This window comes from Pseudopipra pipra, chromosome 7 (assembly GCF_036250125.1).
Source record: "Pseudopipra pipra isolate bDixPip1 chromosome 7, bDixPip1.hap1, whole genome shotgun sequence".
NCBI lineage: Eukaryota > Metazoa > Chordata > Aves > Passeriformes > Pipridae > Pseudopipra > Pseudopipra pipra.
In genome coordinates, this window is record NC_087555.1 from 25,202,249 (window position 1) to 25,225,339 (window position 23,091).

Consider the following 23,091-nt stretch of genomic DNA (forward strand, 5'->3'; position numbering starts at 1 on the left):
CTAAAAATATCTGAGGTACCAAGGCTACCTGAAAAAGTAACCAAAAATCTGTAGCAGTGAACTAAGCCCATCATTTTATGTTTCTCTCTCTGACATCTTTAACAAAAGATGTACAGATCTGTAGGCTGTTGTCATGGTCCTGGTAGTCCTCTTTTCCAGATGAAATAAGTTTCTTAACCTCATGCTTATATAATTTTTTTAAACCTTCTCAATTTTTTTTCTGTTGCTGTTCTCTGAACCCTTTCAAGTATGATGAAGCCCATTTCAAAGACATTATGTTAGCTTAAGCTAGCATATACTTCAGCAGATTTTAAGACTTTACCATCTACTTTTTATTCTTGTAATATTTACAGTTGCATTTATAAAGACTGATGCGCCTGTCTAACTTCTCAGTATTTATTTCAATGGAGTTATCAGTGGCAAGAGTAAGCATGTGCACAGATCTTAACTGGATTGCAGCCTCAAAAATATAAATGAAGATAAATAAGGAAAACAAAAGTTATTAACTTCAAAGCTTACTAGACTTACTTTTCCAGCAGTTTATTCATAACTAAGTTCTAAAAATGTGGATTTTACTTGAGACTCTTTTTTCCTCAAGTTTTACCTGAACTTCTGATTCATTTAAAAAACAAGGTGGGCTCTTCCACATAATTTCTGAAACTAATCAACATTTAACAGATTATCACATTTGGAAATACACAGAAATACACATGAAAACAACACAAACACTTTTGAAACTGTGCAGACTCCTACAAAGTTGACACAAGCTGCTTATGGAGTATATCACATCCAAAAGATAAATCATTATGCAATACAAATAGCATCCCTGCATACTGTAGTTGACAGGAGCTGTTTGTAAGGTTATTGTGTAAAACCATTGCTACTCACATGTGGATGCACAAGTGTTTTTCATGTATGTTATGGGATGATGAATGGTTCTAAGAGAACTTCTCGCAGAAAATACCCTATTTTCTAACATACAGGAATGAATTAATGCCCCAGAAAAAAATAGCCCTAACGCCACCTTTTTGGTGTAGGAGAAAGATGGGATGAGCTTTTTGCCAAACTAATCAGGAAAAGAGGGAAAAAATGAACTTTGGCTGCATATATAATGGGTAAATTTATCTGTTTTGGATTATACAAAATAATAGGTTCGTTCCATTCAAGTTTCATCCCAGACCCACCCCCCTTTTCCAGCCCTAGGGGAGGGAGCGTTAACTAATGGTCTGTGTAAACTGATGCTCATGCAGTAAGAGTTTGGAGAAGTGCTGCTTGTACAAGTTAAAGCAGGCACTGAAGAAAGACCAACCAAATAAAAAGCAGCTGCAGGAGCAAAGTTGACCCTTCTGAAATTAAAAGACCATGTCTTTCTCCACAAGAGTTTTGACGATGAAATGCAAGCAGACGATTGAATCCGAGAGGACTTACTTTTACCAGGCGCTTTTTGCCAGCAATAGGTTTCCTGGACTGGCCAGACTGTGCAGCAGCCAGTCCCTGGCGGTGCGGAGCAGCCCGCGGGAAGAGGCGGCGAACAAAGGCGAAGGGCGCGGAGCGGAGCTGCTGGAGGCCCCCCGGCGCCGCCTGGGCAGGGTGAAAAGCCTGCACGAAATGCCCGGACCCAACACCCTCTACAACCTCTACGAGTTCTTCTGGAAGGACGGCTTCGGCCGCATTCATGAAATCCAGGTACAGCTCACTCGCCTACTTAACGCTTTAATCACGCCAGGGTTACTTAAAACCTTTACTTTTCGGGTCAATCACCGCGTTCGCAGCACCGCTGATGGGCATCGCCGCGCCGCCTTCGCGCTGGTGCGAGCCGGGATTCAGGGGATCCCCCATCCCGTTTCCCGCAGCGCTGGAGGCTTTGGCAGTTTTGTTTCGCCGGGGATCACACGCTGCCCCCGCGCCCCGGTGCCTCCCGCTCCGGAACTCCCGGGCTGCAAGCGCTGCCCGCGCATCTTTGTGCGCGTTGTGAACCTCTGAGGCGGCGCCTCGGGCTGAAAGGAAAAAATAATAATAATAAAAAAAAAGGCTTTCTTTTTTTTTTTTTTTTTTTTTTTTTTTTTTAACAGGGCTGTTTCACAAACTTGCAGAGGGCTTATTTTTAGCGAGCAGGGCTGGGAAACGTGGGCTCCCGTGGAATTTCGTACCGCAGCGCCCACCCGTGCCGTGAGGCTGTGCCGGTACCCGGGGTCCTGCCGCGGCCGGGGCGCTGCTCCGCTGCATTCAGAGACCATTTTGTTTCTCCTACTCCAGCCTCCCCTTACATAAATCCACTTCGCCCATGCAGATCCCCCGAGGGGGCGGTAGTTGCCCCTGGCCCCGCTGCCGTCCCTTCGGCAGGAGGCGGGCGGTTTGAAACCTCCCGGGGATGCGGGACAAGGGGCTGGGAATGGCGGCGGCTGGCGCTGCCCGCCCTGCCGCCCCCTCCCCTGGTCACCACGCTGGCGCGGGGGAGGGGAGTGGGCGGTGGGGAAGCGGGGCCGGATTGACGGCGGGAGGGAGCAGGGAGGGCGGAGAGCGGCTCCTGTCACCTGGCGGGTGGGAGACGGTCAAACGAACCAGAGCCGGGCGGGGGTGAGATGCGTCCCCTGGTTTGGGCATCTCCGCTGCTGTGGTGCCACACAGGTCAAAGCGTGTCCTCTTCCCCGGTGGCACCTGGCGAGGGTGGGTGAGGAGCCGTCATCCCTGCGAGGGACTGAGAGAGCTGGGTGGACGAGGATCCCCCTCGGGGATGCTGGCATGGGCAACAGTCTTACCGTAAGCCTGTAGCTATCCAGAGATGAATTCTCTTGGTTGCTTGGTCAAACGTGGGTTTCATTCCTAAAAAGTCACAGTGCATCTCCTGGGGCCCTTTCCCCACGTAGTCTAAGCGATTCTAAAGGAAACACTTGTGTGTAAAGCTATGGTTTTCACTCTTTTGCAGCTGTGGATCTGTAATGCTTTTCACTGGCAGTACAGATTTCTCTGGGAATACCTCAGATGTGGCACTTATTATTTTGCTTTTCTTAGTGACCTTTCCCAAATTGCTAGAAAGAGATTCAGAGTCAGCTGCAAGAGGTTCACTGCCTGACAACTGCTGAAATCTAAGAAAAAACCAAAACAAACAAACAAAAAAGAGAAAGGGAAATAAAAACAGAAAAGGAAAACAAAAGAAAAAAGAACTTCGGTTTGAGAATCAAAACTGGAAAGTTAAGATTTACAAAAGGCCCAAAAATGCTAGGAAGAGAGAGGAAACAGAAAGAAAACCCACGAAAGTTGCTTGATTTTGCCCAGTTTTGTTGTATTTACCATTTTGATTTTTAAGAAGAAATGTAGGGCTCCTGGGTGTATGCTGTGTTTGATGGCAGCCAAACTAAATTGCTAATGATTAATTGTTCAGCTTGATTGCTTGCTAACTAAGATGCATGCAGATGAAACTTCAGGTCATCTAAAGCTTTTGTTTCATTCTATGTCTTTTTTTTCTCTACCTCTGTGGTGGTTTACAGAATTTGAGGGGCACTCACCATGGTCTTATAACACTAAAAAGGATGGATGCTACCATTGGTTTCAAGTTCTTTCACTGTCAAAACAGTGAAAATTCAAAATATTAAAGGGAATGTAAGACAACCTAAATTGTATATGCTTTTCACTATCACTGGCTGATATGTCTATTTTCTTCTTTAATGAATATTATTCACAGAAAGGAAAGTGTGAGGAATTATAACTTGCAATATAATACTAGTTTTTATTCTGTTTAAAGTCCCAAAAAATCACAGGATACCCTGTCTGCATACATACAGAATGCAAATAGGCATTAACTGGATTAATAAGAGTCTGTTAAATTTAACAATACAGTGAACATCAGGAATGAATTAATCCAAAACCCTCTGGTAACCAGCACAGCTACTTAGACGATGTCCTTCAGCACACACAAATATTTTTGCCCTATATCCAGGAGGGGTGGGGGAGCCGGGTGCTTTTTCACAAAGGAGGTTCTGTTCTCAGTAACATGATTCCAGTTAGTCTCGCCTACAGCAATTATGGCAAAGGGAAAGTATTCTTAATTTGATGGAGTTAGATCTCTCTTGTCTTATCAGTGCTATGCAAGTGTAAAGAAAAGAAAGGTGAGGAGGGAGGGATTTGGGTGCTGGCAGTTTTAATTTATGATGTGTGAGAGGATAACTGGTGTGAGATTGCTATGTGAGGCACTAGAGTGTAATATTTTTAAGGTTTGGAACAAGGGAAAGAAAAACTCATGTTGTGAAAGAAAATACGAAAGAGAAATCCTGGGCATTTCATTAGATATGAAGTTGATAGAACGGAGTTCAGTCTATTGAAAGCAAGAGATGTCCAAATAGTTTGTCCCTATCTGTTTCTGGTTTAAAACTAGTATTTAATTTATTTGATTGAATAGCTTGACACTTGATTTATTTACTGTCAAAATTTATTGTGCCATGTAAACCTCAGCATCAGGGGGAAAAAACAAACTGCTCCATAAATAGGAAAATTTGTTGAAACTGTTTTTCTATGACTAGTGACCTGTATTTCCCTCACTCCACTGATTTTTCCTTGCGTCACTCACCTTCCAATTTATGCTTTCCTTTAAAGATGCATGCTCTCAATTATCTCCAAGTTCAGTATCCCTAAAATATCTTTAAGGCAAGAAATACTTTGGGTTTTGGGTGTGCTTGTTCACACATTCCTCTGCCTGTGGTGTTTGGTTAGGAGCGGATCAAGCAGAAATGACAACAGCTGAATTTCTGCTGTAGCATTTCCCTCATCAGGATGACTAATATGTGGGTTTCATTTGAATCCAGATGCTGATTTTTGAAAAGGGTAAGAATATCGATGTAGGAGACCTTTAACTGTTTAAACCAGACTGAAGTTGGCCACTGTGTTCCAAAAGAAGTGACTGGCAGAGACCACAATTGCACAAATCTTGTTTTATTTGGAAACTAGGCAGAAAGAGTTATATTTTTTTTAAGCACTTGGTACCATATTCTGAAGAATGATTCATGAGTCTTAAGCTTATTATAGGCAATTAAGCAATTCATCTCTGTAATCAAGACTGAATAAAAACGTACTTTACATAAGCTAATCTTGGGTCAACACTAGACTTTCACTAGCGTAGTTGGTGTCAAACATCTCTGGTTTATAATCAGCATATCTCTGTAAGCAGATGTCTTTGGCATAAACTTTGTTCAGTTTAGCTTGTCTTAATACTTTAACCAGAAATAAAGACTGTAAAATTTAATTCTGAAGTCTTAATATCTTTTGAATAACTTTTTCCCCCTCTGACATGATGACATATCTAAACTCCAAGTGAATTTGTGGGAATTTTGTTTCACTTTATGACCATGTCAGAACGAAATTTATTTGAAATAATCAGTAAGATTTCATGGGACGGTGATAGTGCAATCTTACTGGAAAACTTTTTGGGTTTCTTTTTCTTTTATAAATAATTTAATGTTTTCCTATCTTCTTTATTAATTGCCTGTTGCTTGAATCATATGATTTGTGGATCAAGCACAATATACCTCACTGCAGGAATAAGAGCTTACCTTTTCCTTTCTTTTGCAAATTAACATAAGTCTTTCTCTAGTTTACTCTGACAAAGCTGTCCCAAAATGCAGTTTTTCACTAGGCTGTTGCACTGTCATTGTCCTCAGTTAGGTGCGAGAAACTTACACGTAGGGGTTTTCTATAAGCAATAAAATGATAGAGTAAGTGTTTATTTACAATAGGCATTAATTTAACCCTATGTACCCACATGTTTTTCATTTTTGCAGACATTCTTTCTAACCTGTTTGATCTGAAGGGATGTGTTTTCAAGTGCTGCAAGTCCTTTCATCTTCTCAGTGTTTGGTTTCACTCACGCTTTGTGCCTTAGAGCTTTGGGTCTTTTCAGTCAGAGGTCCTGAACAGTGTGACCTCTCTGTTTTCCTTCTGAATATTTCACAGTAATTCTTAGATGCTTTCTTCTGACACTTCAAACTGTTCCTTGACTGAAAGGCTGAGGATCAAATTCTAAATGTGAGAGATCGATTCACTGTATGACAAATTGTCAGTTTCCTTTTGTGACAGTTTTCCTTAGTAACACTTGACTTCTGTTTCTCTTTGTTGGTGACATTGTAGCAAAAACACACTCAGGAATATGGAAAGATCTTCAAGTCTCACTTTGGTCCCCAGTTTGTTGTATCCATTGCAGATCGAGACATGGTTGCTCAAGTCCTGCGAGCAGAAGGTAGAGCACCACAAAGAGCTAACATGGAATCCTGGCAGGAGTACAGGGATTTACGAGGGAGAGCCACAGGGCTTATTTCTGCGTAAGTATTGTTACTCCTTAATTTTCTTTATTTTCTTGTAAAAGTTTGCTCATTTTCTGAAGGACTGTACAGGTCATCTGGGAAATCAGGCTTTTCTGTGTGTGGAAAATCGTGTGGTTAGTGGGGGAAAGACGGCAGGAATTTGTGGTGAATGCTGTGAATTTCTCTGTTTTGTGAAGTTTCCAAGAGATGGTAATGATGGGTAGTTTGAATGTGCAGGGAGCTACCTTGCATAAGACTTTCTTTGGGAATGTGTTTCAAATAGAGTTATCTGAACTGACTCACCTGCAAGCTGTTTTGCAGAACAGGGCTTACTAACTTTGGCTCTGCACTGCACAAATGTGGGTTTGTTGCTTCAGATCTAGACTGTTGCATCTGGTTGTAGGTGTGCTGTGTGGCCTTGTTTGCTCAGATTAGTTTTATTGTTCACCAAAGTGCGCCCTCAGTACATTAATGCAGAGAAGTCACAGTATGATCAATTCACACTGTGGTGCATCCCCGTGCAGATATTTTTGTACATGGCTGATTCTAGAGGAGTTATCTGTCTTTAAAGCTTGCATAACCTGGCAGTACATGTGGGTGTAGTTAATTGCCACTGGCAACTACTCACAGTCCCCACAGACATAGGATGTTTATCTAGCGGGAAACTAATTTTCTGAGTCATGGACAATCTGTTTCTTTCATGGTAGCAAAAGGCTTAATGTATTGCACTGCAGGCTCAAATCTGAAGCTGCAGTTCCCACTCAAGATAACAGCTCTTTGATACTTTGTGAAATCATACCTTAAATCAGGAGATAATCAGAAAATATCTGAGATTATTAAAGAGATAAATTATTTTGCTGATCAATAAGTTTCTGTGCTTTGCAGCAGCATTGCTCCAGGTGAAAAAAAATAAGGGGAAATACATAACAATTTAAAATAGACACATAAAAGACAATTGCCTATTTTCATGAGGAATTGAAAGGTATCCCTGTTCCCAAATGCTCTGCTCATACAGAGCATCGTGCAGATGCTACAATTCTGATTTTTAGCCTTGAGCATGAAGGTTTCCATGCATAGCTCAGCTAAAGGAGAATTTAGCTGTAACTTGTTTTTCTATAGATAGGTCTGCTACCCTGTTACTTTGTAGGTTTAGAATGAGGGTAGCCGAAAGTGATGTATCAGTAATGGAATTTATGGTGCCAGCTGTCACTCAAACCAGAGATTGACTTACACCTGCACATACATGTTGCAACACTGAAATTTAATGAGGATGTGCAATAAATGCAGGATAAAAATGCAGGATAAAATGCAGGAGCATAATTACAAATATATATTATTATCATTTTCATTTTACCACTTGCTTTTATTTGCACTGAAAAATCACAAAGTTTCATTGCAGAGCTTTTACCCAGCTGATGATTGTTAAGGAAAGTTGTGTATAGATACCATTAATAATTTCTTCCAGGGAAGGTGAACAATGGCTAAAAATGAGAAGTGTACTGAGGCAAAAAATTCTGAAACCTGAAGATGTGGCTTTTTACTCTGAAGGAGTCAATGAAGTTATCAAAGACTTAATTAAAAGAATCCACACTCTCAGAAGTCAAGAAGAGGATGGGGAAACAGTAACCAATGTTAACAACCTTTTCTTCAAGTACTCGATGGAAGGTAAGCCTGGGCTGGATCACACCTGTAAAGAAAATGTAAAAAGTGTGTTTATGGTTAGGCATTTCTGTCAAATGACTAGTGTCTCATTGTGATTGATCTGAAAAGGGAAGCTTGATATTCTGCCTTCATGTGTCTTCCTAGTTAGTGCAATAGGTATCAGTAGAATTCTTTTGTAGAGTCCAAAGAAATGATACCTTGTATTAAGGAACAATTCCCATGGAAATGCTGGTATATAGGTAAAATGTTCAATCAAGGCATTGAACGGTTTCAGTACTCTATATTTTTTTATTCATTTCTCAAAATAAGGATGTTTACCTTCTAATAGTGTGATTCTAAGAAATGTTTATTTCACAATCCACCAGTTAAATTCCAGGTGGGTAATCCCTGTGTGATGTATCTGTGTACAGTTCATAGCTCAGTGTGGAATACTGCTGTGGGTACTGCTTTTCCCTGCCTACATGTGCCAAGTGTGGGATTGTTATGCTTGCTCTAAAATCATCTGCCACTGGCTACCACTAATGAGGGAATGCTAAATGAAACTCTGGTCTGAGCCAGTATGGCATTTCCTGTGTTCTTACAGAAATCTAGTGGTGATTCATATTTCATGCATTTCTTGAACTGACTGCATATAACCCAATCTTGTTATATGTTATATGTAATGCCTTTTAAAAAGTAGGGACTCTTTTCTGACAGGCAGTTGAATAATTTGGAATTTGAAAAACTTCCAGACTGCTCACTTCTGAAGATACTCTATCAAATTGCTGGCTGCCTGTTTGGTCTGTTTCACATTAGTAGTGTCTAAAATTGGCATTAAACTAAAAGTTACCAATTTTATGGAATTTTAAACTCTAAGCTTACTGATTCACTTTACTGATGGGTTAGTTTAAATTCTTCACATTCTTTTAGCTTTTCATTTATAACTTGTGCCTGGTACGCATTTATTTCCCATACAAATTCAGTTTTAATTAACTTAGACTGTAACTTTGGTCAGGAAACCAAAATGTAAGATCAAAGTCAAACATTATTATCTATTGTACCTGTTTTTAACAGGGAAAACAGAGAAAAAGAGACTAGAGTGTCTAGACCAGTTACTCTAATTATCTAGTTAAGTTATAATATTTCTTGGAAATATGTGAACAAACTATTTACCAATGAAATTAAACCTACAACATTTATTTTAAAATTTTATTTTAAAACATTTCATTTGATGCAAATGGCTTTGAGAAAGTATCTAATTTCCTTTTTAAATTACTGAGTAACCCCACTAGCTTTTAGAAAAACTGTTAAATAAGAGTATTTTGATAATAGGAATAGCTTTTATACCGTACTACATGATATTTTCATAAATAAACTGGGTAATATGATTTAGATTTCACAAGTTGGGAGGAAAAATTGCTAGAAATCTGTGTTCAGGAAGTAATTAAAAAATGGTTTGCTAGCAAACCTAGAGAACATTTTGCCTAATTCCAGTAGGGCAGTTTCTGTTTGAGTTTGGTCCAGTATTTAATAATTTGGGTGCGTTTACAAAAACTGATCTGAGAGACTGCAGGGACACTAATAGATGGGTAGGAATTAACTTAATAAATGGAAGAAATTGTACAGAGTTCAGAAGAATAATAATTTAATAAAAAAATATAAATAAAGTACTGGTCTCTGGTGGTAGGGGTTGGGGGGATGGTGGTGGTGGTGGTGTTTCTAGAGGGGCAGAAAAACATCTGAGGAAATTACAGCACATCAGAACAAGGGACAGTCAGTGGTGTCACTTGCAGCAGTGTCACACACACGCTGTTTTTCAGGGCTGGGTGGAGTATACTGTGTGCATTAACAGCACATCTGGAGTGCAAGCTCTTTATCCACTTATACATACTCAGTATTCATTTACTTCCAGCTGATGACAGACACAGCCACTGGTAGAAACTCCTGCGTTGTCACCAGTTATCAGAACTGTCTTTGGATTTGCATGTCCTTGTGGATTCAGAGGCCAACGCGGCAGGCTCGGGATTTCTAGTGCAATGCAAAACACAGCGAGCTGCTGGAGGGCTGCTCTACTTCTGGTGGAATTCCTGGCTGTCTCCTCATGCAGAGCATTATTGACATAGCAACTACTGTCTGCTACAATGTCTAGCAGGGATTTTTCACTGCCTTTTGAATTTCTGTTTCATCTGTTCTCCAACTGTAGTAATAATAACTAAACACTTCTTGTAAGGTGGTTCCCTCCTGTTAGTATTTTAATTCTTTAAATTATTAATATGTATTTATGCATGTGTATAGCCAATTCTTTGATTTTGTATGTGCAGGTGTGGCGACTATTCTGTATGAATGCCGTCTGGGCTGCCTGGAAAACAACATCCCACAGCAGACTGTTGAATATATTAAGGCTCTGGAGTTGATGTTTAGTATGTTTAAGATCACTATGTATGCAGGTGCTATGCCCAAGTGGCTTCGTCCTCTTATTCCAAAACCCTGGAGAGAGTTCTGCAGATCCTGGGATGGACTCTTCAAATTTAGTAAGATTTAGTAGTAGAAAAGTTCAGCTGTATTTCTGAAGGTTCTATGTGTATTTGAATGGGACAAGATGCATTTCTCTCCTAAAATTATAAGAAGACATTGTGGCAGAAGTAAATTTCACATCAAATGCAGGCTGGCCAGGGAACTATTTAAAAAAAAAAATCTAGTGAGAAAGAATTTTACCAGTACACTTCAAATACTTCCCTATTGTATACAGTTGCTTTGTTATTTGTCCTCATCTGTTTCAACCCCCAGTTGTTTCTTCAGGTCCATATTCTTTGCCAAGGTTTTATCTTAAGTCACTCCAATTCTAATGAGGGTAGTTTTGTTGACTTCAGCAAAACTGTAGTTAGACACTCCGACAAATAATCACCACTAAAACTGACTAGAAAGCTAAAAAATTACACTCTAACAATGAATTAAACTCTTCGTGAAGTTTATTTACATACATACAAGCATATAAGTTGACATTGAAGTACACTGCTGTAGTACAATATGGGGATTTTTTGTAAATAAAACATTCCAGGCTACCTTATGAATCAGCTTGCATGTAAGTTCATGTAAGTAAGAAGGAGTTGTCTTTGCAATTTTTTTTTTAATATTCCAGAGTGTTAAAAAACCCTGAACCCTGAATGTTAGAAAGCTGCATGCATTTTCATTTTTTTGTTGTCTCATTCTCTGTGGCATTAACTTTCTGAGGATTTCTCTTCTTTTTAAAACCCTGATTTGACTGAAGATAATGTTTGTAGTCTCTAAGGTATAAATGGGACTCTGGGCGAAATTGCTCAACATGTCATCCCTTGAAGTTTTTCAATTTTTGTTATTATTTGACGCAACTCGTCTTTGTCTTCAGAGTAATTAAGTTCTGGTTGCTGTTAATGTCTTGTAGCAGCCTTTGTGCTGAGTTGCAGCAGGCTCTGCAGAGTTCACCACTTCTTGCAGAGTCATCAGAAAACAAGCCAGGTGGGCATAAAAACTTGACCTTGAGCCTTCTTCTCTCCTTGTTAGAAACTGTAGTCTCTTGTATCCTTTCTTTGTGCTCAGCATTCTTGTGCTGTGAGCTCCCGAGGTTCCCGTTAGCTCAGTCTTTCCTTACCAGGAGTACCCAAGGACCTCCACCACCCCTCAGTTATTTTTAACTTGAGAAAGAAGATTCGTTTTGGTTTTTTTCTTCTGGCTGTGTAGTGCAATGTAGCATGAGGGAGAAATGTCATTACTGAATGGAACCAAGAGAAAAATAAAAATGGACACTTAACAATTTTTTTGAATCCCAAAGGTCAGATCCATGTTAACAACAAATTGAAGGCTATTCAGTCTCAGCTGGACCAAGGAAAAGTAGTGAATGGTGGGCTACTTACATACCTCCTAGTGAGTAAGGAACTTACTTTGGAAGAGATCTATGCCAATATGACTGAAATGCTTCTGGCAGGAGTGGACACAGTAAGCTTGTTATAATTTTCCTTGTGCACAGTTGTTTTTGTAAACCAGTATCATTTGCAGCTATCTTTAGAGATAGCTTGTTTATAAGCACATAATTTAACACATTTAAGTCATGACATCTTTAAGTAATACAAAATACCTACTGCACTGTGTAATCTCTCTACTGGAATGGAGTCAGTGTTCTCTTCTAGCTGTGGTTTACAGGAACCTATCACATGGGAGTCAGTTCCTCAATTTATTAAACATATGAAATAGCAACTTTCTTTACATTCAGCTTGAATTTTACACATTTTCTTTTATTGGTTTGCATAACAGGTTGGTATTTGTCTTCTTTAGATAAACCAAAATAAAAAAGGCCGCTGAAAGTTAGTGAGAAAAAAATTGGTCAATAAACTTGTATGTAGAATTTGGTAAGGGATTTTCACATATTAAATCGACTGGGACACACATTATGGATCAGATATCTGCTTTCTGCTGGAGTCCATTAGGAGGGGGTTGTTAGACCAGCACTGATGTGGGTAAGGCATAAGTTCACCCTACCCCTGCTTGTGCTGGCAACATACAGTCAGGGTGAGGCAAAGAGCTGTGGTAGGGGTCTCAGGACAAATGGGGCTGGTGTATCCAATATGTTGACACCTAGGGAAATGTTTTAAGCGTCTCTCTTTCTTTATTCTTCTGATTTGTCATATAGACCATTTGAAGAAACATAAACATTAAGGTCACATACGCATCTTACCCTCCTCTCATTCCTATCATATGAAATCAGTGTAGCTTAGTATTGACTGCAGCGTGACAATCCAAAGACTCAGGAAAGATAAAAATGAGTTATTGTATATACAATGTATAGAATTATTTAGAATATCAGTGAACACTGTTATTGTAAATGACTGTAACTGAACAGTTTTTTAAAAGGAATTATATTAATTTGATAAAGAAAGTGCTATGTAGGATTGTGTTTAGTAGTCTTAGAGAAGAAAAGACTAAAATAAGTAAAAACGTAAAATGGCCTCTAGGGGAAAAAAACCCCAAACCTGGATAATTGAATTCAGATTTTTTTGATTTAAGAAAGTTTGTAAGGTTTCTAAAGAAAACAAAGCCCCTAAAAGCAATCATTTTTGAATTCCAAAATAAGGAGCATATGTAAAATTTCTTTATGTGCTGAATATTATTCCATTGATTAAATATCCCAAGGGCTTATGAGTTTGCAGATCTTTTTTATGTTTGGTTCTTAAGTAAAGTACAGTTATTCATCCCATTCATTTTCTGATCTTTCAGACCATTAATTTTCCTTTTTTTAGTATGCAACAGAGTTTTATTTAAACTAAAAGGACAATGTTCAAGTTCATGCCAACAAGAATTTCTCTTTCCATTTGACTCAGCTTTCACATCTGGGAACTGTCTCTGTGAGAGAACAGTACTTCTGATTTCCTCATTTCCAAGTACAAAGCAAAAATTTAGGGAATCTTTCTTTCTCCTTCTGCTGTCAATTCAGATCTCATTTTATTGAAAAAAACGAAAGAGGTTTAGAGGATTATAGAAGCTTTCAACAAAATTGTAAGGCAGTTTTTGGCTACAAAGCATTTTGGCTGCCCCCGTAATAGTGCTAATTTTTAAGAGGTTATGAAGGAGCTGGGAACCTGGGAAGTAACAGTGTTTATATCAGAGAAGTTCTGTGTACAGCTGGCACAATTGTCTCTGAGCAGAATAGAACATGGTTGTATTTTAGACTACACAGCCACTCAATATTGCAAGAGAAAAGAGAAAAGCTTAAGAGAATGATACTTCTGGCATTATACCCCAGTCTGAAGACAAGACATAAAAGGTCACCATCATGATGACATCATGCATTCTAAATTGATCTTAAAACATAAGACCAAAATAAGGCATTTCCAGAAGCTGCTTTTTTTTTTTAACCCACACATTTTTTAATAACCTTGAGCTTTGTTGTACTATTTGGATGCTGCCCAGAAGGACAGACTTCAGATGTGGGACGATGCAAACCTCAAGAAGCTCAACAAGGCCAAGTGCAAGGTCCTGCACCAGGGCCAGGGAAGTCCTGAGCACAAATTCAGGCTGGGTGGAGAATGGATTGAGAGCAGCCCTGAAAAGAAGGACTTGGGGATGTTGGTGTATGAGAAGCTCAACATTGACCTGGCAATGTGTGCTTACAACCCAGAAAGCCAACCATGTCCTAGCCTGAAAAAAGATTTTAACACTAAGTAAATAAAAGTATTCTCTTATCTTGGTTTCTGTGAAGTGTTTTTGTTGGGAGGAAGGTAAAACATATTGAAAACTAACAGTTAACCTAATCCATTGCTCTTTAGAATGTTTATGTTTCAATATTGTTTACATAGTTGCATTTGCATTTGGTTTGTCTATTGCTTTTTATATTTCACTGGGAAAATAACAACATGGATTGTTTCTGTATATGGGGCACTTTTAGATGGAAAAGGGATGAAGGAGGGGATGGCGAAGTCTTACAACATCCCATTGAATCCAGATATGAATCATTGCCAGTCTGTTATAAAACTTTAAACATATAAAACATATAGTTGAAAACTGATTGTTTTTCTTGGCTTGAGGTTATTTTATATCTACTTTTGTTGTGCTTGATGATGATGATGATTGTGGTTTCTTCCTTAGACTTCTTTTACTTTGTCCTGGGCAACATACTTGTTGGCAAAGCACCCAGAGGTTCAGCAATGTGTTTATGAGGAAATAGTGAACAAGCTGGGCAAAGATCAAGTTCCTGTTGCTCATGATGTCCCGAAATTGCCTTTGATTAGAGCCGTGCTGAAAGAAACCTTGCGGTAAGTAGCAGACAACTGTAATAATAAACTGAAAAATTTAATTTCTTTTTTTTCTAATGGATTTTGAGTCAGTGCTATGTACATAAGTTTGTATTCAATTGTCCTTATTGCTATTTGTTGCTTTTATTTATTGTAGCAGTATTGTGTCCAAGGATGCTTAAGTGATGAATATGATAGACTATATAATGTTTAATCTTTGTAAGTAAGGTAGAAGTGGTATCACAAATGTAGGACACATCTGTTAAGGTAAGTAAATTGCAAGCTTGATTTTTGCCCTATGTAGGATGAAGTGTAACAATCCCCTCCCCAACACTGGTAGTTTGCAGTGTCACTTCAATGATTTTAAGCTTCTTGATTTAAATTAAAGGCATGTGACATATTTTTTTTAATATGTTTATAATAAATTTTCATTGTGAGGTGAGGGGAATAAGAGAATTTTAGAGAAGGCATCAACAAGGCTTTTTCAGCTTTAGCAGTAGTGCTAAAATATATCCATCTTGACCAAATAAGTGCATGCTTGTACATGTGTAAAACAAATAAATATATAGACCAAATATCTCAACCTCCTGTTACTAGTAAATAACTTTTCTCAGGTAATGATCATATTCTCACAGATGATTCAAGGTCCTTGAATCTCCAAGGTGTTCTGTACTTTTGAAAAACCTTTCTGCTGTGAATGGATATGGCATTCGTATCATGTATCTGTGAATGCAAATTGGGATCTAAATGTTTTTTAATTGCATTAGTCATTACTATTGAACTTCTGGTGGATATTTCTCTCTAGTTTATATCCAGTATTGCCAGGAAATGGAAGAGTGACCCAAAAAGACTTGATCGTTGGAGGATACTTTATACCTAAAGGGGTAGGTTTTTTTGCAGCCCTCAGCAAAGAGCAGAGTTTAATTTTTGTGTATGAAATGTGATCTATTACAACATATATACACTCCATTGATTTTTAAAAGATTTCACCAATCTAAAACACTGAGAGGAAAGTATTTCAATAACACTCATTTATACTCCATGAATGGATTATATAATTGGTTTGTTGCTGTTGTTTTCGTATTTTTTATTTGGGTGCTCACCCACTAATCAAACTTATTATCATGACTCGTTCTTAATGTTCTTGAGGGTGGAGTCTATTAAAAACATCTATATAGTGCTACAATTCAATTAAAAAACCATGAATTTTATTATCCTTGCAGTTTTCTAATTCTTTGCCTGTTAACTCTTCTTGTAGAAAGAGTTTAATTTCCTTTTTAAATTATTAATCTTTCCCTTATACTGTTCAAAGATTACACAGAGATCAGGCTAGAATTGTATGATTTTATTTTAAATGACAGCACTCCTGTGTTATAGCAACGTACCTTTGAAAGAATCAGGATTCTTAATTGGTAATTTATTATTCTACACACATCTTCCCCCTGCTTCCCTCCCCTTAACTGGGAACATCATGACATCAATTATTGCTGGGTTTTGTTCCCCCCCACCCCCGAGTGTTGTAGGGTTTTTTAATTCCTATCCTCTCTTTTTTCCTTTTCCATTGACTCAAATCTCTCCTCCCTTTCTCTCATACCAGCTTTTTGAAACAATTCTTCATTCTTGTGACTTTTGTTCACCTTCCCCACTGCATCTTCTCTAATATACCCAGCAACATTCAAAACAGCTTGAAGATTATTTCATTTGATGAGTTGAGAAAGGGATTTGATTTTTCTAGATATCCTTTTATCTTCTAGAATTACTCAGAGATACTTAATTTTTATCACCTCATATTGCAGAAATTACAGTAATTGCATTTTAATTTTGTTATGTGTATTGAAGTTAGCTAAATGTGAATATAATTTGTTTCCTCAGACGCAGCTGGCACTTTGTCATTACACTACTTCATACAGCGAGGAATATTTCTCAATGGCAAACGAGTTCCGACCTGAGCGCTGGCTGAGGAAAGATAACTTGGACAGAGTAGACAACTTCGGTTCCATCCCCTTTGGCTATGGAATTCGAAGCTGTATTGGGAAAAGAATTGCAGAGCTGGAAATTCATCTTGCACTGATTCAGGTCAGAACCATGTGACAGCATTACAAGAAGAAAAATAAATTGATATGAATTTTTTATTCTGCATATACCATTTCTGGGTGTCTTACAGTGCTCAAAAACCTTGTTTTGGAGTGTTGTCTAATGTAGTTATATGGGCAAAGGCTTAAAAAATTGAAAACAGTCATGCTTGAAATGTAGCATAACTGTTAAACTACATTGCAGAAGGAAAAAAATATATAGTACACATGAAGTAAAACTAAAGGTAGGATTGTTAAGGAAACAGATTTGGTACAGAAGGTTTTTGTAAGTGCATCAGAAGTCTTTCTTAATGTCTATTAGGATGGCTATCTGCTCAGTTTCAGTATCTTAGAAGAATTCAGTACTTACAGAGATGTAAAATAGATTTTATATCCTTGTACCGATCACAGTGTGACAACAAATAGTAGAATTTTTCTATGTTCCATGTTTAATATTAGGAAAAGTTGAGGAAGTCATGGTATTTCCCTCCTGAAAGTTTAAAAATAGATAGCTGGTGTATTGTTTGTTCAGCTTCAAAATGTGTGAGATAAATCTCTTGAAGTTTGTTTTAGCCCATGATTTCTATGATTGTCATGGTTCTCACTCTCCCACCAGCGGGATCAGGAAGAGAATTAGAAGTGTAAAAGCTGGAAAACTCATGGTTAAGGTAAAGACAGGTTAATAGGGAAAGAAAAGCTGCACACACAAGCAAAGGAAAACAAGGAATTCATTCACTGCTTCCCATGGGCAGGCAGGTGTTCGCCATCTCCAGGAGAGCAGGGCTCCATCATGTGTAATGGTTACTTGGAAAGACAATTGCCATCACTCCAAACATCCCCCCTTCCTCCTTTGTCCCCCCCCCCCCCCTTTATATACCAAGTATGATGTCACATGGTCTGGAATATCCCTTTGGTCAATGGGGGTCACCTGTCCTGGCTGCGTCTCCTCCCAGCTTCCCACGCATCCCCAGCTTCCTTGCCAGCCTGGCAGTACGAAAAGCAGAAAAGGCCTTGGCTCTGTGTAAGCCCTGCTCAGCAATAGCAAAAACATCTCTATATTATCACCCCTGTGTTCAGCACAGATTCAAAATACAGCCCCATATCAGCCACTGTGAAGAAAATTAGCTCTATCCCAGCCAAAACAAGCACAATAATTTATGTTTGCAAGTGATTATCTCAGTCTCATTAAGAGGTTTAATGCATAGAGGAATTGTGTGATGAAATTATAGTGACTCTGTTCAGGAGAGGTTCTAATATTTGACTCCTTGATTTATGATTGTTTCACTTGGTGCACTGGACAGTTTTTTTCTCGTTTTTGGTTTGTTTCCGTCTGCCCAGGAAGAGAAATATGTCTGATGGGATTGGGAGTCTTATTGCTTTCTTTATAATTGCACATACTGATTGATATTAAAGGAAGTGAAATCTGAAATAGATAGAGATGAACCTCACAAAGTTTGAAAAAGACCTTAGTTTCTTTGATAACGCGGACTGTTTAATGTAGTTATGTGGAAGTTCCTCAGAAAGAACTGGACCAGTCTTCCCTCAATCAGAGGAGGAAGATTTTGGACTATAATCTTTACCTTGTAACAACTATTTTTTTCTTTCCTGCATGGGAATCATATACTTTCAGCTCCACAGAAACTGCAAAACAAATTTTTTTTTGTGACAGTCTGTTATGTCCTCTTTTTTGAAGGCTAATCTTCATCTGTAATTTTGCAGCTTTTCTAATACTTGTCCTCTTTATCTTCACAGTTACTTCAGAATTTTGAGATCAAAATTTCTCCCAAAACCAAACCAGTTCATGCCAAAACCCACGGACTTTTGGTTCCTGGAAACTCCATCAATATGAGATTTTCTGACAGAAAGTGAGACTCAGATATTTTGGAAATACTTATTCAATTTTCATGGAAACAGACTTGCATTTTATGGATGTTTAAACATGCTTGTTGTCTGGTTTGTAGGTATTTGGCAAAATGACGAAGTAATATGTTCTGCCTTAGTTGTAGCAGTATGTAAGAGAAATTACCTGTCCTATAATAGTTATTTACACATATGGAAATATATACTGAAAAAATTCCTTCTTGCACTGGGAATCTCCTTTTACCTGGAAAGACTTCTAGTAAAAACACATGCATTAAAAAAAAGAACACAAACCCAAAACAACCAAAAGTAAATTCACACATGTTAATGTCATTCAGTGTTTTTGTATCCATGTAAGTTGTCTTTTATATATAATAAAATATTTATACAGAATTTACAAGTTCTGAGTCTTATTTTAATGACTATTTATAATTGCATTTTTCTTTAGCATAATAAAGTTTTTAACTTGTTGGATAGAACTGGAAGGTTCACCACTTCATGGGAAATTACTAGTGCAGCTAGAAAATATGGGGATTTTACAAGAATTTAAAGTGTGTAATGACCTAGCAGAAAGAAAGATAATATTATGTTAAGGGTACTGTCATTCTGGAGGAAAGATACTGGCAAAGTTACTCAAGAAATACTCTAGGACTGACTCTAATGTTCATGTTTTGATTAATTGCTTAATACATAGAAGAGTGTTAATGATACAAAGAATAAGAAGTGTAAAAAATCAAACTCCTCTATTTGGAGCTAGAAACAGAAGAGCTATGCTGCTACATGGGACTGGGAACGGGAGTGGGAGAGCCACTCAGTGGTGTCTGTGGGGCCATACCAAATATCACATGAGGTCAAAGTTCAGGAACTGGAGAGGTGGGCTGTGGACTGCATGGAGGATGGGGCAGGCTGAAAGAAAGGGGATGAGGCAAGAGCAGTTTGGGTGCCTGATGTGTGTACTATTCACATGATATATATAAAAATGGTAGTTTTGATCACTGAGGTTTTCCTTCCTATGTTATGTTCTCACATAATGCTCATAACTCTAAAAAATGCTATCATACAATTACTAAAGATTTACATATTTGGTAATGCCAAACTTACCCTGTCCATGCCCAGAGAAAAACTCAGAAGAGCTATAACAAATCCCCAATTCTCAGTGTTCCAGAACAGTGTTAGTTTGCACAGGCAGGCTCCCATGGTAGCAGATGCACTGCAGAGTTTTTCACCTCCTGAAGTGTCACAGAAGTGTTAATAGAGGATTTACAGGGCCGTGTGAAAAGCAGATGGCAGGACGATTTAAAGTGCTACCAAGTGATCGTCACAGCTGTACAGCTACTTAGCACAGATGTAAATACATATGCTAATACAGTCACTGTGGAAAACAACTGGTTTTACACATTGAACCCTTCTGATTTTTGCAAAGTGATTGGCTCTGTGTGGACTGTATATGTTGAAGCAAGATAAAATGTGGCTCACTGGAATGCGCGTCAGAAAATATTAAGTGGTCCAAAGCTGCTAGATATTTCTTGTTCCTATACAGGTTTTCATCTAAATCTTATACCTGCAGTATTAAATAATAAAGTTGGAAGAAAAGGTGTGAGTAGTAACTGTTTTAATACCTGATCATTTAAAAAATATATTTTTATATATATGTACAATAAAAAGAAACATACTTTATCCTCTGTGATTAATACACACATTCACATACCTTTTTCCCTTTCAAAGGGTACTTACAACAGAAAATATGTACATGTATACCAAGACCTTGCAAAAATTATTTATTCATGTTCTTGCTGAATAAAAAAAAAAGAGACAAAAACATGTAGGTGTCATGTGGGTATTTAAAAAAATAATTTCATCTGAGAGTTTTTTCTATGTTTCCAATGGAATTCTCTTCAAGGAAGCCACTGAAAATACTACACTGTGGTTTTGGTACCACTAGGTGGTGCTGCCTCCATAGTATTCCTTAGTGAAAGTCTGTGATTACGTATCTATGGAAAAAGAAATTATATATACATGGCTAAAAGAAATGTACTTTCTACAGCTTCTCAAAAATAGAGTAGTTTGGTTATACTTGTTTGACAAGGATTCTTAGCCCTTGCATGTGCAAACGTGCTCAATTTGTGTTCATCTTTTGTGTATGCTTGTTTAGAATGGGAATTTGCATGTAAAAAAAAGTACAGTATGTCCAAAGTTTCATGTGGGCTTCCTTAGAAAAAATCCAGCCTTTGCAGTGCTGTATGCCTTCTGTTGAGATCTGTCTTTAACGGAGTTTGTTAATCATTGAGCTTTGACACTCTACCTGTTATCATGCAAAATTCAAAATAAAGACAGTTCCTACTCTGAAGAGATCACAGTGTGGGTAAGATAAGACTATAGGAGACAGAAAATAACTGAGGGAGATATTTGACTTTTTCAGGCACTGTTGTGGTAAACATTGCAGTGAACAGTAGATCTTCTGACACCATTTAGAGGGTAACAATCTTAGCAATTGTTTGAAACACAGTGTTTGCTGTCAAGTGTTTATGTAGTTGGCAAACAATTACATTGGAGTGTAAACTCACTGAAGCAGCCCACTTTATTCAGATAAAAGGAAGGCTGGAGTCAGGGATTTTGAAGGGAGTGTCTAAGGGATAAACACTACAAGAGAATGTTTGCCACATCAGTTAGATCTCAGGATAAGAAATATTTAGACAACTCTTTCTTACTCTCAGTAGCTCAGCTTGTGAGTTTTTCTGTCTCCTTTATGCAGATAGTGGTGACCACTTGAATTTGCTTGGAGATTCCCAAATACTGCAGAGATAGTCTCATCCCAGATGCAAAAAAGAAGCATTAAGTCTAGATGTTAGAGAATCAAAAAGGTATGTGGGGAATAAGTTACATATATCTGGAAGGGCTTGGTTAAAAATACTCACCTAAGATACCACTGAAAAAGCATTCAGTAATTCACTATCACATTTAGAGATGCTTCTTTTATGGTCACACATTCATAAATAATATATGGATAGTAATCATGATAACTCTATCAAACACCAGTTATTTTCAGATGAAGTTGTACGGAATAACATGCAATTCTTTTCACACAGAAAGAAGGCATCAAATTAATCCAAGAAATATTCATTTACTAGTTGCTAGTGAGCTTAATTTTGCAACATAAATAGATGCTGGCTCTGGAAAGTGTACACTGTATTTTAAAGGTGGTTACAAAATATCCCAACTTTGCAGATTTCTGAGACAAGAATCTCACCTGGCAAAGCTTTCTAACTCATATTGTGATGCAGCTGATCAATCACCTCATCAGGGAAGACTGCACAGAATGGTTACAGTTTTCCATTCATTGGCTTTGTCAGATTAAGTTGAGGCATAAAAGATTTAATACATCCATACTGCTTTACCAAAGCAAATGTCTCTAATGTTTGTATGTTTTCAAGGCTGTAAATTTTGGGTTCACACCAAACAGTCTCGGTGTGTTAAATTCCACTCTCTGCATCTTCTGAGATTGGGTCACCTTGATTGACAAGGATTTATTGGTGAGTGCATAGTAGAGATTAATGTTTTAATCTGTCACGACACAGGGCCACATTGGAATACAAGAGTAGTACTTGTAATTACTGCAGTTGTGTTGATGCATAATTTGGTATTATGTACATTCATAATTATTTTTGATGTTGGCACTTCACTACCTAATACTGTGGGAGAGACCAAATGAAATTTATGCTATTATTTGGAGATAAATATATATATATATATATATAAAAAATAATGCAATTATTATGTAATTACAAATAGCACACAGTCATCCTTCCAGTGGCACCGAAAATAGTGGTCTATTAATGAGTTTCTGCCATGAGAAGTGATAAAATATCAATTGTTCAATTCAGGTAACATTAAAATGAATTAAATTACAGAAAAATATATGGCGAATGGGGAATAACCTTATGTTTCCCAGGTGATGGGTCAGGTCAGAGTCCTAAGGCTTTTCCACTGAGTTGGCTACTTCTCAGAGGAGAAAATCTTTCCTAGGCCTTTGCTTTGTTTTTGTGACTATTATTTTAACTGCATAGTGTTAGGAAAAAAGAGAGGAGAAAAGAGTTCATTATTTTTAAATGTCTTTACAATAAGGCAACAAATGAAAGTACCCTCCAATTCTTTATTAACATGTATTTGGCATCTAAAGTTTGGAAATTTAATGTTGGACAACTTGACTGGAAAGAGTGATGTTTAGCATCAGCACCAGGGAGCAATGAGAATCCATTATTTATTTCTCAGGAATTTGTAAAGAAGGACTAAAACAAGGAAGCCTTGTCAGATTTTACTGTTTTTATGGACTATTTTTTAAGGGGATGGCAACTCAACAAGGAGTAAGAACTGCTAGCTAAAAGATACTTCCCTTGGTTGGTTTCTGTGATTCTGATTGGTGTTTTTAGTGACTATTGTTTCTAACCAAGGGGCCAAGACAAATACATA

At 37.9% G+C, this 23,091-nt stretch overlaps 1 protein-coding gene across 5 annotated transcripts; it reads left to right on the plus strand.

The window, feature by feature from the left end:
• The first annotated feature begins 897 nt into the window (after nucleotides 1-897).
• Nucleotides 898-19,017, plus strand: LOC135417325 (cytochrome P450 27C1). Of its 5 annotated transcripts, none has more exons than XM_064661287.1 (9): nucleotides 905-1,686; nucleotides 6,118-6,308; nucleotides 7,756-7,955; nucleotides 10,253-10,462; nucleotides 11,740-11,903; nucleotides 14,547-14,713; nucleotides 15,498-15,576; nucleotides 16,565-16,768; nucleotides 18,517-19,017. In XM_064661287.1, the coding sequence occupies exons 1-9, from the start codon at nucleotides 1,363-1,365 to the stop codon at nucleotides 18,631-18,633; spliced, it is 1,656 nt and encodes a 551-aa protein (XP_064517357.1). In that variant the 5' UTR covers nucleotides 905-1,362; the 3' UTR covers nucleotides 18,634-19,017. The 5 variants fall into 5 exon arrangements, 4 of the variants coding, with proteins under 4 accessions (XP_064517359.1, XP_064517357.1, XP_064517358.1 ...); XM_064661288.1 differs by having other exon boundaries at nucleotides 6,172-6,308; XM_064661290.1 differs by having other exon boundaries at nucleotides 1,546-1,686; nucleotides 6,191-6,308.
• Nucleotides 19,018-23,091: the final 4,074 nt, after the last annotated feature.